Here is a 17,625-nt window from a genome sequence, read left to right on the forward strand (position 1 = left end):
TATAATTTTGTTTATGTATTCCACTCCCTTTCTCTCATTATCAGTTATCTGCACTATTTTGCGATTATTTGTAATGAAGGCTCCAACCATCTTAGTACCCTGTAATAGGAAATATAAGAGAAGAAATAAATAAAAAATAATTTTATCTCGATAAGATTCTACGGATGTTTATTAAAATCTGTGTATAATATTATAAAAGTATCAAAGTCATTACAGCAACGTACAACTAAAATTTTATACGTGTGTGGTCGGTTTTTTTATACCATTCTACCCTCATAAGAATACCAGTGGGTGTCGGACAACTTCACACGGATTATCCAATAATACACATAAATTGACGCTATTGCTTAAGGAACGTCTAAAGATTTGTTTGGAATTTAACAAGAACGAGGTATCCTGTTATGTATAAACTATAAAAAACAGGGAACAGGTTAAGGTACACAGATAGAGATTTACGTTATGAAGAGAAAAAAATTGCTTAAAAAACATTTATTTTTTATATTCTTTGGAATGAGATTTTTATCACTATTATTCACCAATTTTAATTTTTATAAAAAAACTCAGTTTTGAATTTTTAAAAGTGGTAGTTTATGCACAAATTTAAAGTTTTATTTTATCAACTGAACTAATAATTGTAAATTCATTATTTCTTTTTAATCATTTCATATCTTATTTGCGGTCGTTAAATAAGTCGTACTTCGCATGAATAATCAAAAATTTTAAACAAAAAAGAAGAGTGAATGAATGCGATAATTTAAAACATTTATAAAATATACAATGAATGAACTAAGAAAATTAAAAACCATAGTTCAATAGTGAACAAGATGTGTAAACAGTAAGCCTACTCGTCTGTCGAGCGCCGTCGCGATGTACCGAAGTGATATACGATACTTTTGTTGGATGTCGTTTTTTCACCATCTGTGTCACCGACTTTTTAATTAGGGACGTTTACTTATTAAAAATAAGAAAACACATTAACAATCAATTTAATCACCAAACAAATAAAACACCACCGACTCCAACTTACAAAATTAAAAATGTTTTATTCTAATAAGCATTTATTCTAATCTTTTTTCCTTAAACGTGCGCTAGAAATTTCAATAGCTTGAAGCCAATGTTTGATTTCTTCCGGACATTCTGGTTTTCGGTCAGCACCGGGGATGCCTTTAAACAGAGTTTCGGCGTCCACGTCAAGTAGATTTTGACGCGACAAAACAACTGCACGTACAAACCCATCGCTCGTCGTGATAAACTTCTGTTCAATAAAAAGCGTCTTATCTTCCCAATACACGAGCTGCAACATAAATAAATAATATTTAATAAACAGTAACTCAACATTTTTTTCATTTTCGAAAGTCGTAGGGTTTTATTTATTTTGTTATCAAAATTACTTAATAAAAAAATTTAAATTTTTTTTATACTTAAAAAGGCTTATACTTCTCAGATATAACTAAGTCTGAAATTTGGATCCACAAATTAATTTTTAACAATATTTGTAACAGAAATTTCAACAATCTTTTAATATTTTTTATGTATTACTATAAATGACTGACGTTATTAGTATTCATAATAATATTTCAATTAGAATCGCTAAACGTAGAAAGTTCGACTTAAATTTTTATTACGTAAAACGAGGGTGTTTTAAACAATATTCTTGTAAAAAGTATACTAAGATGTGGAAATTTTTGTGAATCAAAACCAAATTTAAATTGTGCAACTTAAGAAACCAATAACAATATCCGGCAATAAATATTGCACATCGGCCTTTGGAAAGAGAAAACAGGCTAATTTCAGAGAGAGCGATGTACATTGTTTATCGCCAAGTACTGTACGCTTTTATAATTTTATACCTTAGTTTCCACTTTATATGCAGAAAATATGGGAATGGTTCTCCGATAGCGAATGCTAGAGGCACCTTGTAGCGCATGCCCATTGGCTGCTTTGATATTGGCATAGATTCCAGTTCTGTCGTAGAAATGAAATCTGGCAAAGTCGAGCTCCCGGACGTATCGTGCGTTGTTCATATGCTTTAAAAATATATCAACATCTTGAGTAGTACAAAATCCTAAAAATAAGTAGTTAATTAGTATTACACATCAATTCTTTTCAATATAATCAATAGTATAGTAAATCAAGTAAATAGTGTAATAGGCATTCACAGTTGACTTAAGGTTGCATTAATAGACGGGGTATAATAAAGTGCATCTTTAAGTTTTAAATAAAAAATAATATCTAAAAAAGCTTCGAGAAAAGAAAAGAAAGCTTGTGTAAAATATCGTCACTTGGTTCCAGCGAAACGCAGTCACTAGTCACACATCTATTACCAGCATAAAGGTCGTACGGGAAATGTTCAAAAGAAAAATCAAATCGAAAAGAGATGCTTTTTTCCACATTGAGTAGCCACCGTGAAGCCCAGATTTGTCTCCTTATGATTATTGATGAGACTAGAGTCTTCTGCAACTGGTCTAATTAAAGCTAAACATTCGAAAAGTATAAGCAGCGCTTCTTAAAGATACAAGTTGCAATCGTGTTTTAAAAAACCTTTAGTGTCGTTAGGAAGAATGCTCCCGAAGATTTGAAGGACACGACGATAATTTACCAAAATTATATTTTAATATATATTATCAAAGCACAACATGTGTTTTGTTATTTTATTATTAACCGAAATTCATTATGGCCACCTATTTGACAAGAAACAACTAAACTCAAATATTTAACGAAATAAATTTGTTATGTATCACTCATGAATTCTTACTACTATTGTATATTCTTGATGGGAACTAATTGAGTTTTTTTTTAATGCGGGGTTTCAAAGGTCAATGAAGGTTAAATAGATGAATTTTATAATAAATACCGTAATGTCACTCGTAACATAATTAACTATTGTTTAATTTCTAATTTAAAACGCACATAGGTCTGGTGTCCATAGCCTCCAGACATTAAGACTAATTATTGAATAATCTTTCTAAATGTCCAGACATTTTCAGATAATTTTAAATATATTAAGTACACATAGCATAAGCATTATATTAGCGCGATAATAAAAAAAAACATGTATTAAAAACAATATGTTTACTTGTATTCTTAATACCGGATAACCTTGGCTATGAAGCAAATATATACATTAATTGTTCTTTTTTTCGGCATGGACAAGTTATGTTAATAACACGTTTAAGTGATTTTAGCACAACACTGTTTAAACTTTTGAAATTATGGACAGATAAAATTAAAGATTCACTCTAACCACATTCGTCATAATGCAACTGCATGTTTACCGAGATATATATAAAACAAGTTATGTTTCCGAATATCTATATATGCGAAATAAGATGTATATATATATAGGAGAAAATTATGAAGCGAGAACTATAAAACAACAAACTTCTCGATAGAAAGTCAACGCTTCTGCTTTTAATGTTTGCAATAAAATAAGTTACAATAGCAATAACAGCACTCACAATTCCGTACATCAATTCCAAAAGTCAAAAATAAAGAAACACTCGTTAATTTTACAATTTTACATATTTGCTTAGCTATACTCGCAAATGCGCTAATGGAATATTTAGATTTATATAATTAACTTTACAATATAACAGTTAATAAATTTCTGTCACTTACCATAAATTGTTGTCGTGTCATTGATTCCACACTTTTTTTGAAAAAGTCTTCCCGATAATATTGTGAAGGCAATTCTAATAAAATAATTAACATCAAATAACATATAGGCTAAAGCTACTATCGACGCTATTATATAAAGCATTTTGCCTCTTTTGCTATATTTAAATCAGTTTACTAGACACAAACGCTGGCACATCAAGCTATTCAATGCCACACTGATATTATACCTGCGCAGGTAACATGAAAGTAAATGGTCAAGTGTTTTGACGTACCGTAGCCGGTGCTCGTGTCGTCGAACCTGTTTCCTGTATGAAATTAGCTACAAATAAACTCACTATAACGTAAACATGTTTTACTACGACATTGTTCAAAGTTATAGTAATAATTTTAGGAAAAATATTCAAGCAAGAAATTAATTTACTATATTGTCGTTGTTGTACCAAAAATATAAAGTTGTTTGTGTAGTAGTAGTTTGTGATATGATCTTAGAAAGTGGTGTATTTGATTAATTTTAAGATAATATTATAAGTTACCGTCAAATTAGTTACAAATGTATGTACAAGGAGAAATTTTAACACAAATATAAATATGAATACTTTTATTTTGCATAAAAAATGTACAAAAGTAATTTCGATAAACTTAAAAATGAATTATTGTCGATAACCATATACATTTTGTTTAGTTATCTAACAGTGTATCAAAAAGTATTCGTCATGTTTATTATTCAATTGCATATATTTACAAAATCTATATCATATCTTATTATTTCTCACAAACGTGTATCCTCGCGTAGATTTGCAGCCTTCGTAAATTATATAATCTATTAGTTCCATCACGGCCTTATGTAATATTAAATTTGAATACTGGTTAGCAACATTTGAATGATTTTGAAAAATCAAAATCGATAAGTACTTGGCATTAAAAAGATAATGCTAAATATAATAGATATTATTAAATGTATTATATATATTACATCGTCTATTCATTTAATGGAGGTCTTATCCACGCCGCATTTGTAATTTATGTATATATATATATATTATCTTTTAGCGTCTTCTTGTTATATATAACATTATATTTAAGAAAAATATTAATCTGGTGCTATCTAAGATATGAGATGAACCAAAATTGAAACAAACCCGAGTATAACGTGTCACCGTCGGGTTTACGGTAAATAGCGCTATTGATTTCAACATCGTACAATAGAAAATGACTCAGTGAAGATGATAGACCGACCTCAAACGAAGAAAGAGTTTCAGAGTGAGCCTCCTTAACCCTTTCAGGACGATGGGGGTTGTAAGAGTAAATACGAGTCAATAATATTAATATTAGCTTAAATATATAAAGAAAAAAATTAAACAATCAAAATAATTCATGACAGTAAGTAATTTTTGGAACCTTGGGGAAATATATTTTTTCCGGAATATAAAGATAATAAATTATTCTTATGCAATGTCTTATATTCACGTATCTAATAATTAAACTTAAATAATATTAATTTTGATAAAATTACATATCGAAGATATTTTATGGTAATATAAAACCACTTCTTATGTTTTATGAACAAAGTTTATTGACAGTTTTATTGTTTGTTAAATTATTCTGCGGTGTTTAACAAACGCATATTCATTTCTATGCTTTTGTTATAATATTCCTTGCCAATAGATTACATGTAATACCTTTTACTTGAAACGAATTAATAAACCAACGCATGAACTGTTTGTCTATTGATTTCCAGCTTTATCGCTTTTGAGGCACTCAGTTTATGATAGCATAAGATCTTTGCAATAATTAATCTTGAACAATCCACAGGTCACGAGGGTCAAGGTTTAAGATGTCTTATCGAAGGTACCAGAGAGGACCAGACCACGACTTCATCGTTTTCTGGTAATAGATTGTCGGCATAATGTCTATTAGTAACTTTATTACCACTACTAAAATGTTAACACAGGGAGGCGAAATTTTAAAAGAAACTTAAGCGACCTGTCTATTATTTAAAGGGGAAAACGGAAGACTAGAAGTACAGATGAAATAATTATGACGATGATGTTAAGATGTAATTATTTAACATATCACGATGTAAGTGTTGATCTTTCGACGCAATAAGTTGTTCCGTAAATTATATGTTATGATCAGGCATTTAGTACATTCTACTAATTACTATTTACAGTACGTTATGTAACGTAAAATAAACACACTAATTACATTTTTTCAACACCCAAAAAAAATTATAAAACTGTAGCGATAATTTGCCTAGTAGTAAAATTTCAAATTTACATGGTGTACACGCACTTATATTTATTTTTATTTATTTAATACTGTATATTGTATATATCATACAAATATATAGAGGCATTTGAACTAAAAAAAGAACAATAGGCGGTCGGTGAAGACAATTTCGTACAGACAACTATAGTATGGAAATAGAAGGATAAAGCTATTTGTCCAACTGCTAAGTTATTACTGTATTATAGCTAGAAATCAATATACTGATATAATTTGTCTGCCGACGATCATATTTATCTTAAATAACGTTTTATCCATATCATATTACCAAAAATAACACATGAATATTCACCAACAGCAAGCGCCCCTAGTTCAGTCACATAAATAATTGATGCAATCATTTGCACTGAACGATACACATATAATGATTTCCCTTTGCGGCTGAAAAGTTGATCATACAGAAAAGATCTTTAAAGCATGAGTATATATTATATAGCTATTAATGTTTTCCTCGTCATTATGTCAGGTGATAGACGCCCTTTGCAAAGCATAGTCCTACCCCAAAGATCGCCACGATGTCCTACTCTGCCTGCATCCAGAGACATTCATTGATTATATCGTCGATTCATCTATTGGAGGGCTTGTCCACGCCTCATTTGCAACATATGTAATAGAAGAAAAAAAGGATTTTTAATTATATTTATATATAAATATATATATATATATGTGTTTGTGTGTGTGTTTCTGTGTTCAAACTTCATTTGCTCTTATAAACATAAAGTGGCATAAATGAAGGATTGTTCATGAGTGACCATTTTCTAAATTAATTAAAAAACAAGTTTCAATGTTTGATGTCTCATTACTGTATATTTCTTCTTAATCTGTTGCTAGTAATTTGCATGCTGTTTAGCCAAACATTTATATATGCAGGACAGCTAGGCCTGTCCTTGCAATACCCCGGTAAGTCCTTTAATAAAAGCTCAGTAGTCAACTTTTCATTTCCTCCTATTGCATATTGTCGCGAGACTAAAAGAGAACGAACTTTATTGTCACGGAGAGTTACAATTTCGTGTTCAAAAAAGAGCGACCGGTCATCCCAATACACCAACTGTAAACATAAACATTATTTAAATTAACAAATCATACCTGCAATGGTTTTAGTGTAATCCGTTTAAACATTTTTTAATTTATTGATATTGCTTTAATATATGAATTTATAATTTGACAGTTGTAGCTGGTTATAATTCAATTACAGTTATAGTTGAAATCGGCAGTAATAAGAAATAAACCACGCCTTATGTTATACAAAATGAAATAGGTATTTAAAAAGACAGGTGACTAGCAATTTTTTGCCTTGGTTTTTCATTAAGGCTTGGTATTATGAATTTAAATAATCTTACAATTTCTTTTCAGCTTCTTATGCACAAGTACTTACAATTTTTTTATCTATTTTGCTACTATACGCTTCTGTTCACTATTATTTACCAGTTAAATAAATATTGTTCCCGTAGATTATTTTTGTTTAAATAAATTTATAATTACTAGAATATAAAACCCGTTACATCTATTACTGTACCTAATACCAGCAACCTATCTCTGACAACAACAACGGAGACAGTACAAAGGCATAAAGTTTAAACGCTATAATTTTAATTCAAATTGAATGTTTGTTAAAACTAAGTTTAGAAGAATAAAACTAAAAGATTTGAAGTAAATAAACGTAATGTAATATTGTCATTTACATAATTAATACGTAAAATAGTATACACATATGGTTTGAGGGGTGGGAATACCTTGGTGTTTATTTTGTACAATGCAAACAGCGGTATAGGAGACCAGGTTATCGTTAGTGTAGATCCTTGAAGTGAATGGATACCCAACATTTGACTACGCTTATATATTCCAGTCATTTCGTAAAAATGATAACGAGCGAAGTCCAAATCACGTATCAATCTCGCTAAACGTAAATTTTTAAACCAAACATCGCAGTCTTGTAATGTGCACATACCTAGAAATCAATTTTACGATTAGTGACAAAAATTTTTATGAAGTAACGCTGAAAACATATTTATAATTTACATTTAGAAATAATTGGAGATATGTGTATTAAAAGCCTTTAAGTCAATTAGTGAATATATTCGAATTACTACATATTAAAATGAATTATCGTTTACTGTTTGTGTCTGCAGACTTTACACTGTCAATGGTTATTATTAGTCTTTCGCATTTCGATAAAGGTTTAAGAATGATCACTTTATATGATTGAAAATAGGTTTAAAATCTTTATACCTTTTGCAGACACGATGAGGTTATACATCTACCCCGTTAAAGTTTTTATACATATAACCAATCACCCATATTTTTAGTATTATAACTTAGTCAACAGATATTACACGATTATTATATATGAAGATACTGTTTTGTTGTAATTGTTATTACTAATATGGCTAAAAAGACTTTATAGTTCTCAGTTCACAATAATATTTTATATCTTTAAATTATTTCGAGATATTGCCACGAATGAATTGTTTCATGACTTTTATTTCTATCAATACTTACCATAAATGGTTGTGATATCCTCAAGAGTGTAAATATATTTTGTCCATACTCTGCTACTAAAAACAGTAAACAAAGTCCGCAAGATATAAGTAACGTCACAGACTACATATAAAACGATTAAAAGATAAATAAACATTTCATAAAATATTTCAAAGTCTATTATAATCAAAAAATACTAATAATGACACTAACATACGACAGTAGTGAACACATAGAAACTGTCATCAATAATTAATTCAAAAATTAATGAAACGGCGACGCAGCAAATGGGCAACGAAACACATTGTATGGTAATGAACCCCTTAACAAAAACTTTTAAATCGAACATTTTTAATAAAGAAGTTGTATAATATTTTTGTCATGATACTTGTTTAATAATTTTATTGGAATGTACTATAATTAATGGAATTTAGAACTTTCTGAAATAGTTAAACTGTTATATATTTATGTATATATACATAAACACTCATATGTTTTGAGTAAATTTAAATTGTTGTCGTTTATCTATATCTTTGGCCTTCCTAACAAAATCATTCTTTATTTGTTTTCAATATATTATAACCTATTGTTATTTTATTACAAATATCCCATCAAGCAAATAGAATTATATTCGAAAGTTCATTACAATTTGACGCTCATTGTTTACCTACGAAATTAGTGCGGACGTTCTCTTTGTCTTCGTTTAACATGTTTGTCTCGTATTTGTAACTGTCTGCTATAATAGCTTCTGGCTTTTGGGGTGTTTTGATTTATTTTGTTAACCTATTAACGACATCACACATTTATTATCATTGTCTCTAAGTATTTATACGCATTTGCAGCTGGATGCGAACTACCACCCGAGCACGTACTCGTATTTGTTCCCAATTCGACGCGAATGCAATTTCAGCGACCACATCACTAAAAGTGTTTGAATTCAATGATTTAACACTAAACAGTAATGTGGCCGTAGTGGCTAACATTACGGAGCGTTCTCACATTAACGCTAAATATTTATAGTAGCGATTAGCCACGAAGTACAAGAATAGTAATAACCAACGTCAGCCGCATTCGCAGAATGTTGTCTGTACTTTCCCATATTCAGCATTTTTATTACATTAATAGCTAAAATCAACAAGACGTTCCATTAACTATGAGTGATACACACTCTCTTTGTAAAAAAATATTTGTGCAATGTTAGGCAGTCGATGGCAACCAAGGCGGGGTTCGGTTCTCTCGGACACCCTTGAATGCCAAAAGAGTAACAACATAAGCCGAAGTCACTTCGTTAAGTGCTCGCCAAAGCGATTTAAAAGCTCGGTGGCCACCCAATCTGATAATAATGCGATTTAACGGTCCAAACCTAGAGCTAAGTTTCGTAAACGATGGTCAGGCTTAGCGCTATTCGCGCATTTTGAAATTGCCAATAACGCAACGAAAAAGAGCTTTTTTATTTCCTCAAATATTTTTCTTGACCGTGTTTGAGCAGTGGTGATAATAATTAACACAAACTTCCCAGTATCGAAAGCGGGTTTTATTATTGTATTCCGCCTACACGTGTAGGGTACCGCTGCTTTCGTGAAGAAAAAATCGTGAAGACTTAAATAATTCCACCAAAAAACACAAAAGTTTTAGAAACAAAAAAAAAACAACTGTATTCAGTGTACATTACATTTTAATGAAATAATGAGCCCAGTGTATATTAAAAAGTTCTTTGGCATTAAAATATCACATAAAATAGTTACTAAATACATAACTAATAATTTATACATCAAAAATTTTTATCCATCTTATACATTTAAAAGCCGTATTTTATCTCAATCTGTATTATTAGGCAAAACCGTTGCAAAACATTGTAATCAAAAATAAAGAAATAGGGGAAAATATTTTAATACCTATGCATAACAAGTTTAGTGCGAATTAGATATGAAACGTGTTAAACATATAACATTAGCTTATAATGATAAGTGGTATATAGTATGTTAGTGACGATTATTACATTGCCGACAATCAGAAGTACATGGGTTACAAGAAGTCGGGGGCCCGTGCGGATGCTGTAGAGGCAGCAACAATGGTGCGGACAAGGCTGGTAAACCTGGCAATGGCACTAACCATTCCGACCCACACACTCTGCCCATGACTAGAGCTGGTAGAAGCGGTGCCCTCGGTCCTACAGGTCTAAAAGCAGACCATCTGGACTCTACTTCCTCCGAACTTGAAACGGATGCTTCGAAGTTAGAACTGGATGACGCTGCGCTCGTCGTAATCATTTTTTCGTGTTGACCCTGGATATTTATGACAATTTAATCAAGGAACGTGAGGATTTTCACTCAAATTTTCCATAGTCGTCTACAATGAAGCTTCTACATAATTTCGAACTTTATTTTTTGTAATCATAAATAACCTGTTTAGCGTAAGATAGTCTTTTTATTAAGAATAATAATAATTTTAATTTTCCTTTCAATAAGTACAGGGGAAAGGACAATCAATTTATGGTAAGTAATATGCCTTATAAAAATTGATGTTACCTAATTATTAGTTACTAATCTTGCGCAACACAGTAAACACAGGTCGATAATTAAGGTTGCATTTCTATGGCGCTGTTCAGCTAGTTTCAAAACCATAATAAATACATACACATTATTGTTATCGCAGAGCAGAAATTAACTCCACGTTGTAGGAAATAATTTATTCACCAAACAGATATCTATGTGTGGTTTTTTCTTTTTAAAATGGTCCTATAAAGTTATATCAACTGTTTATGGTTAAGATAGTATAGTAACTAATGTTATAACATAAATACACCATCGTTGTGAAAACAGCTGTCCAGAATTATACTTGTATAGAAATACATATCGTTTATGGAATGTAATTTATGATCTGCTGCTTATTGCTTAATAATATTTTACAAACCTCTGATTAAATTACTTACATGAATAGCATTGCAATGTTCAACGGCTCGCAGAAGATCATGATTACATCGGCGGAGAACTAACTCTAAAACCGACCGCTTCTTTCCCGGAAACAATTTTCTTAACATTTCTAAACCTGCCGTACTGACTGTACTCTCTCCGTCCAATACTTCGTTTTGACCACTGCATAAATGAAAGTAAAAATTCAAAACCATGCGCGATATTAATATAGAGAAACCACGTTCACATTCACCTTTAAATTTTATGTAAAGTTTAATCGTAAATTGCCTGCAATTCATAACGATATAGAAACGTTTGGTTTGAAAACGAATGATTGAAGACTTATAACTCAATCTCACTTCGTTCAAATTATATTTAGTCTGAAATTACTGGTTAAAGAAAGTTTAGAAATGTTCTTGTATTCAATTTTCATTAAGTATGACGTATTTTTGAAAAAAAAGTCACCATATACAGTTAATATAAATAATGAACTATAGGTAACCAAATACAGCAATGTAATTTATCAATCAGATATAAAAAATGTTATTTATAAAGAGAATATTATAACATATTATATTTACCATGCTCTTGATGATACTGCCGAAATGCCTGCAGAGTCCGATGATGCGCTACAATATTCTGGCATAGAGTCACTGGTTTCACTGTCGATATGAATGGGCTGCAACCAAATGTAATATTTAAAACAAGGTATACGTATTACATTTACAATAAAATACCACAAACAATTTCAGATGTGCCACTAAAGTAATTTAAAACTAACATTAAAAACAAACAATTGAAAAAAGTATAATATTCTATCAAAGAATATTAATACCGATATTAATGTATGGAATTAAATATTATCGATGCTCATTCAAGAAGCTAATTATTGTAACGGACTCCTTGTAAAACTATATTTGTAAAGAGCTGCTGATGAATTTCTCGACGGTTCTTCTCAGCAGAACTGCTATCAGAGCCAGCAGTTACTTGCTGTGGGACTAACAATACCGATATTTTTTGTTCATAGACGATTCGGTAGTGCTTGTAAAAACTTTCCAATAAGAAATATTTTGAAATTGTAACATGTAATATTCTTTTCACTTTTGTAAGCAATTGAAGTTGCAGATGATTTTAGTGGGCCTCCACAATAGTAACATAATTTGTAGATGCGAAAAATGTAAATATTTTCTTTTAAATAATCTCAAATTTTAGTTAGCACTACCATAATGAATTTTTGTTTAAATTTTATGTTCCGAAGAATTTGCTTTAGCTTCTTCAATCTCCACAACGTGTTTCTAATCAAAAGTTAAATGGGAATCTGTTTAATAACAAACCTCCAATTTGTAGGATAGACAGAAGTCGGCATCGGCAGCGACAGATGACACACATTTTGCCCAAATGTAAACGCAATCTTAACTCATTCAAACTTACCATTGAAACTGAATGAACATTCGTGATATGGACGTTTTTTAATTTGTCATACATACATGTTTACTAAAGATATTATGTAGAGCGTAACGTATGTTGAACTATGTAGTCGTGTCCTAAGCATCATTACCAGCACAGATATAAGAAAAAAAGTAAGTAAATAATAGATTGCCATAATGTTACACTGAACATTAAAAAAATTTAGGCATTAAAAGATGCAACAACTATAATTTAGCTTAGCTACACTGTTATTGATGACAATAATTAAAAGTTATCATATATTTATTGAGCTTATTAAGCACAGACCAAGACGTCAACGAAGTCATTGAATAAACAAATCTTATGCGCGATAAAGAATTTCCTTTTATCACCAGATCGCACGGGCTAGTACCTCCCTTTAACTTGGTAATTTTACTAACTACAGTGGGGCCTTTTGGTTGTGGCCACAAGGTAGACAGTCAACATTGTTAAGGTCGCCGGAATACGTCTGATGCAGGCCGCTACCAACCAGTACTTTGGAAATCTATGAGAGATGCCCATGTCCTGCTGTGAACGTCGTATTGCTGAAATAAAGAGGACGATAAGGATGTAGTAACCTTTCTCATACAAGCTATAAAATACATATTTACCGTTTGATCCTCAAGCGCAGAATCGGGTTCAGGTCCTGGACTTGGACAAGGATCCGTAACCCGCATCCCGTAAATACGACCGGGGGGCAACGAATCCAATGCTGTCCCGCTTTCAACGGAAGCTAAATGTAATGCTATCTTATCTTCAGCGGCTTGTTGTCTTTTCAAAGCTACCTGATAATATTACACACCTTTTTAAAATAATACTCCTTTAAAAAGACTACATTGAAAATTTACTCTTACGATATATTTTTAATATTCAGGAATATAGAAGGTGATTGGTTATAGATGCAAATCTTTAAAATGGTGGATTGATGCTCGTTCGCTGTCATTTAACATCAAGTGTATCCTATCCAAAAATGAATGGTTCCAAAATGAATGATATAGTAAAAAAGCGTTTTTAGATTCGAATAGCTACATATTAAAATTAATCACTGATTACTATCTGCCCCTGCAAACCTCTATTGTACTGCTAGAAGACTTTGGCCTGTCCTATTATTGTGTAAGAAAATAATCATTGTAACAGATTTCAAAGTAATCTCTTTATACAGGTGATTGGAAATAAGTTGGAAAGCTTTAAAGCTTTGAGCTCACAAATGAGCTATACAATTACTCCTAGAAAATTTTTACACCGATAACCAAACACCCTGCACATATTTTTATGTAGAATAAGAAATATGTGTATTATTTCTCTATGATATAAAATATTTTAAAATTGAAATTATGATCAAATATTGATATTATGTCATAAAAATAGTCACATTTCGAAAGTATATTTTCAAAATAATGGTAAGTAGAAAGTCGCGTCTTCACTACAATCGCTTCATAAGACATAATTTAAATAAAGGCTTATTATTATTAACCACTAACTCCGAAATTCATTCACATAAGAATACAACTATGTAAAGAACTACATAAATAAATATTTGAACTCGTTCAACGCGATGAGTAATAAAGTACAATGAAATAAAATCAATAAAAACGCTAAACGCAAGTCAATTACTTTATAATAACAATAAAAACAGATTGCGTTATAACTGAAAGTTTAAATTTAGAAATTTAAAAAAGACACGTGTAGCTTTTGCACAAAAATGCATTTAAAGAAAATCTTTTTTGTTTACACTAGACATAATGAAACGAAATTTGATACCCATAAACTAATTTAGCGGAAAATCAATGACAAACATACGATATTTGTGTTTGCGGTAAGCGGTCACCCCGGGGAGGACCGCCCCGGGCGCGAGCTGCGGTTGCCTAATTGAGAAAATAAACAGAACTCGATCCCGATTCTAATCAAATAACTGGACTTGAACGGAATACTTAATTTTATGTACTCATCTTGAAAATAAAAAAAAAGATCTATTTTTTTAAACATACTCGTACTTCAAGCCCGCAAATATCGCAGACCATTGTAGGTAATATAATCCAATAATACTAGGCAATATATATGTTTAAAATTTATATTTATAATAAATTTACAACAAAAGCTCATAATTATTAATTAAAAAATGTAATAAATCGTTTGTTATTTTAGTCAAATTAACTTTTAATTACTACAATATTTTATATTAAATTTACATCTGTAATTTGATATTCAGTTAGAGAACATGTGAAAATGAAGCAGCGAGCGGCTCTCGAATCTCAGATAAAAGTGGTGGGACATCGAGAACGATGCATTACTGTACAAACCGATCGATGTTTCATCCGGCGTCTACAGTAAACACGTGCCACTTGTTCAAATAAACTGAACGCATTAGCTGGTCTCGATTTCACTACATTAAAACACATTAACGCCTTTGCATGCAATGGTTATTTCTAAAATAGGAAGAAGAATTAAACGGAAATTATTTTTTTCTATCGACTGTACACAATGACACTGAAGGTTAAACGTTATGAAACTAAAAATGTACAAACGCGCTTTTTTCCTTTTTGAATAATCACAACGGTCCTTAACAACTAACTTTATTCCTTGTTAAAGATCATTTCTCCATTCTATGGCAATAATCTGCTAATATGCTCCCCTGCCTATATTATCCGCTTATGAAAAATATTAGAAAGTAAGCATAGAAATTATTTTCGCTACAGTTTTTTTAATCAATAAAAAGTATACCGTTAAAATATACAGAATACACATAGAAACGAATTTCACTTGATAATTAATCGTGACTCATTGCTTTTCAATTAATTCTACATACAGGATGGTTGGCTATATGTATAAAAGTCTAAAGGGATGGATATGCTTCTTTGCTATGAATTAATGTGTGAAACAATTGATTAAAGGATAAGGTGTTTCTGAATCCATTTATCAATGGTTTCAGAAACAATAAACATACTATGTAAAACGCGTTTCCAAAATGCAGATTATTACATAGCAAAATTAATTACTATTTACTATCTGTCCCTTCAGATTTTGTACAGTCAGAAGTTATAGGCCTATCACTTTTCAAAAGCTTTAAATTAAAGCCTTTTAGCCGATAATTATAAGCTTTAATTTAAAGTTTTTACACTGATAACCAATCACTCTATTTAATAAGAAGGAGGATATGATACTGGAGTGAAAATATATCAATACCTGTGCAGCCATAATCCGCTGGCGTTCCTTAATAAGACCACATTTAGGACATTGGCAATGTCGATAAGCGCATGCTTTTTTATGACCTCGGAGGCTTGATATCAGACCATGGTTGCGACAACGCGCGCATTTCGGCACGCGCGCTTTACCACTGTTCATCATTTTTATAATCCCTTTAAAAATAAAATGTTTCATGAATAATTAAGGTAGGTGCACCTATTTTTTACCACGGCATTTAAGATCTGAAGGACCGTGTTCTCAAAATTAAAATATTTATTATCTTTCCAAACTATACAAGTGGAAAATATACTTAACTTACAATTTTTTTGAAAGAACATAGTGAGGATACTGGTAAACTAAATTACGTCGTATCCTGTATCTTTGTGTTGCAGACAATTATATTTTAAGAAAAATACATGTGGAAAAAATTACGTAGTACACATAAAAGTATTATTTCCACAGATTTAAAATTGCTGCCATTTGATAACTATAATACCTATTGTTTTTTTTTTTAAAAAAATAAATTTATTTTTACTGTACTGATGTTTAAGCCTTCTAATATTTACTCATATGCCTAAGATTTAAAAAACAAAATTATTAATTAATGCGTGAAGACTGATAATCAATACTTTCGATAAAAATTCAGATGAACTAGGCATATTAATTTTGTTTAAAATTCTAGGTTTGTTTAAATCGTATTTTATAGCATACTGGTGTTAATGGGAATTACGTAAGGTTTTAAAAAAATAACAAAGTTTTTTGTTCACTTAAGAATAATTTCATGTAAAGAAATAACTAAGAAACTACTTATTTATACAGTCGAGTCAAACAACCAAATTCTGTAACATACATTAATCACATCATCAATAACTTATTGTTAGTACGTCCCTTTAATGTATATAGTTAAATTTATCGAATCTTAAGAAAAATAGATTAAAGTATATTTATCAATTAATATACTTGGATTTATTTTATGAAGTTTATAACTTCACGTTTCTATAAATCCAAGAAAATTTTCCTAAGTTCTTCAAATAATTGACTATATTTATTTTGAAACTTGCAAATTTTGCAACCGCTGTATTAGAGAAAGTTTTGAACAATAAAATTCGCGCCACAACGAATCAAGATATGTAAATATCTTTAAATAAACTTTTCCTGACATTTGCTGTCTAAAATCTATTTGGGCCTGTGTGAATGAAATGGAGAAACGTATTGGCAGAAATTTAATAAAAATATTTCTTGAGAATACTACATGAGCTTAAATTAATGGTTACACTATTTTTCCACAAAAATTCAAATTATTGTACGGAACCATAAAAGAATTAGAATTAGAATTGTAAGAGTTGCCATTGAAACTTCCAGTTATTACATAGTTAGATGTATTTTCAAAAAACTAAAAAATTAAAATAAAAACAATAATTTTATCACACAAAACGAAAAAATGCTACATAAGTTTCCAAATATTACGTCATGTCAGTGCTCATGTGTCGGGGTTTTTAGTGTAAAAGATGAATCTCGTTTCGATTAACAACCTTTTACGGTAAAACCGACTCATTTTTAGAAAATATAGTACAAAATCGCCATATTAGTTGTTACAAAATAAACAAAGAGCTAGTATCTAAAACCTATAATTTTAAACATAAAAAAGAATTTTTAAATATAATAAAAAAAAATTGTTAGTCATGAAATGTGGATTACCTAC

At 30.5% G+C, this 17,625-nt stretch overlaps 2 protein-coding genes across 2 annotated transcripts; both read right to left on the reverse strand.

The window, feature by feature from the left end:
• Positions 1-976: 976 nt before the first annotated feature.
• Positions 977-3,858, reverse strand: LOC137931101 (protein THEM6-like). Its single transcript, XM_068774501.1, has 3 exons — positions 3,619-3,858; positions 1,851-2,065; positions 977-1,294 (listed from the first exon to the last, which is right to left on the reverse strand). Exons 1-3 carry the CDS (start codon positions 3,758-3,760, stop codon positions 1,064-1,066), a joined length of 588 nt encoding a protein of 195 aa, XP_068630602.1. The 5' UTR covers positions 3,761-3,858; the 3' UTR covers positions 977-1,063.
• Positions 3,859-10,364: 6,506 nt separating this feature from the next.
• dmrt93B (doublesex-Mab related 93B) lies at positions 10,365-16,085 on the reverse strand. Its single transcript, XM_068774575.1, has 5 exons — positions 15,924-16,085; positions 13,352-13,525; positions 11,876-11,973; positions 11,315-11,477; positions 10,365-10,667 (listed from the first exon to the last, which is right to left on the reverse strand). Exons 1-5 carry the CDS (start codon positions 16,083-16,085, stop codon positions 10,365-10,367), a joined length of 900 nt encoding a protein of 299 aa, XP_068630676.1.
• Between the last annotated feature and the right edge of the window lie 1,540 nt (positions 16,086-17,625).

This window comes from Battus philenor, unplaced genomic scaffold (assembly GCF_028537555.1).
Source record: "Battus philenor isolate CCGP_79_NKW_IND1 unplaced genomic scaffold, ilBatPhil1.0.hap1 SCAF_7, whole genome shotgun sequence".
NCBI classification, from domain to species: domain Eukaryota; kingdom Metazoa; phylum Arthropoda; class Insecta; order Lepidoptera; family Papilionidae; genus Battus; species Battus philenor.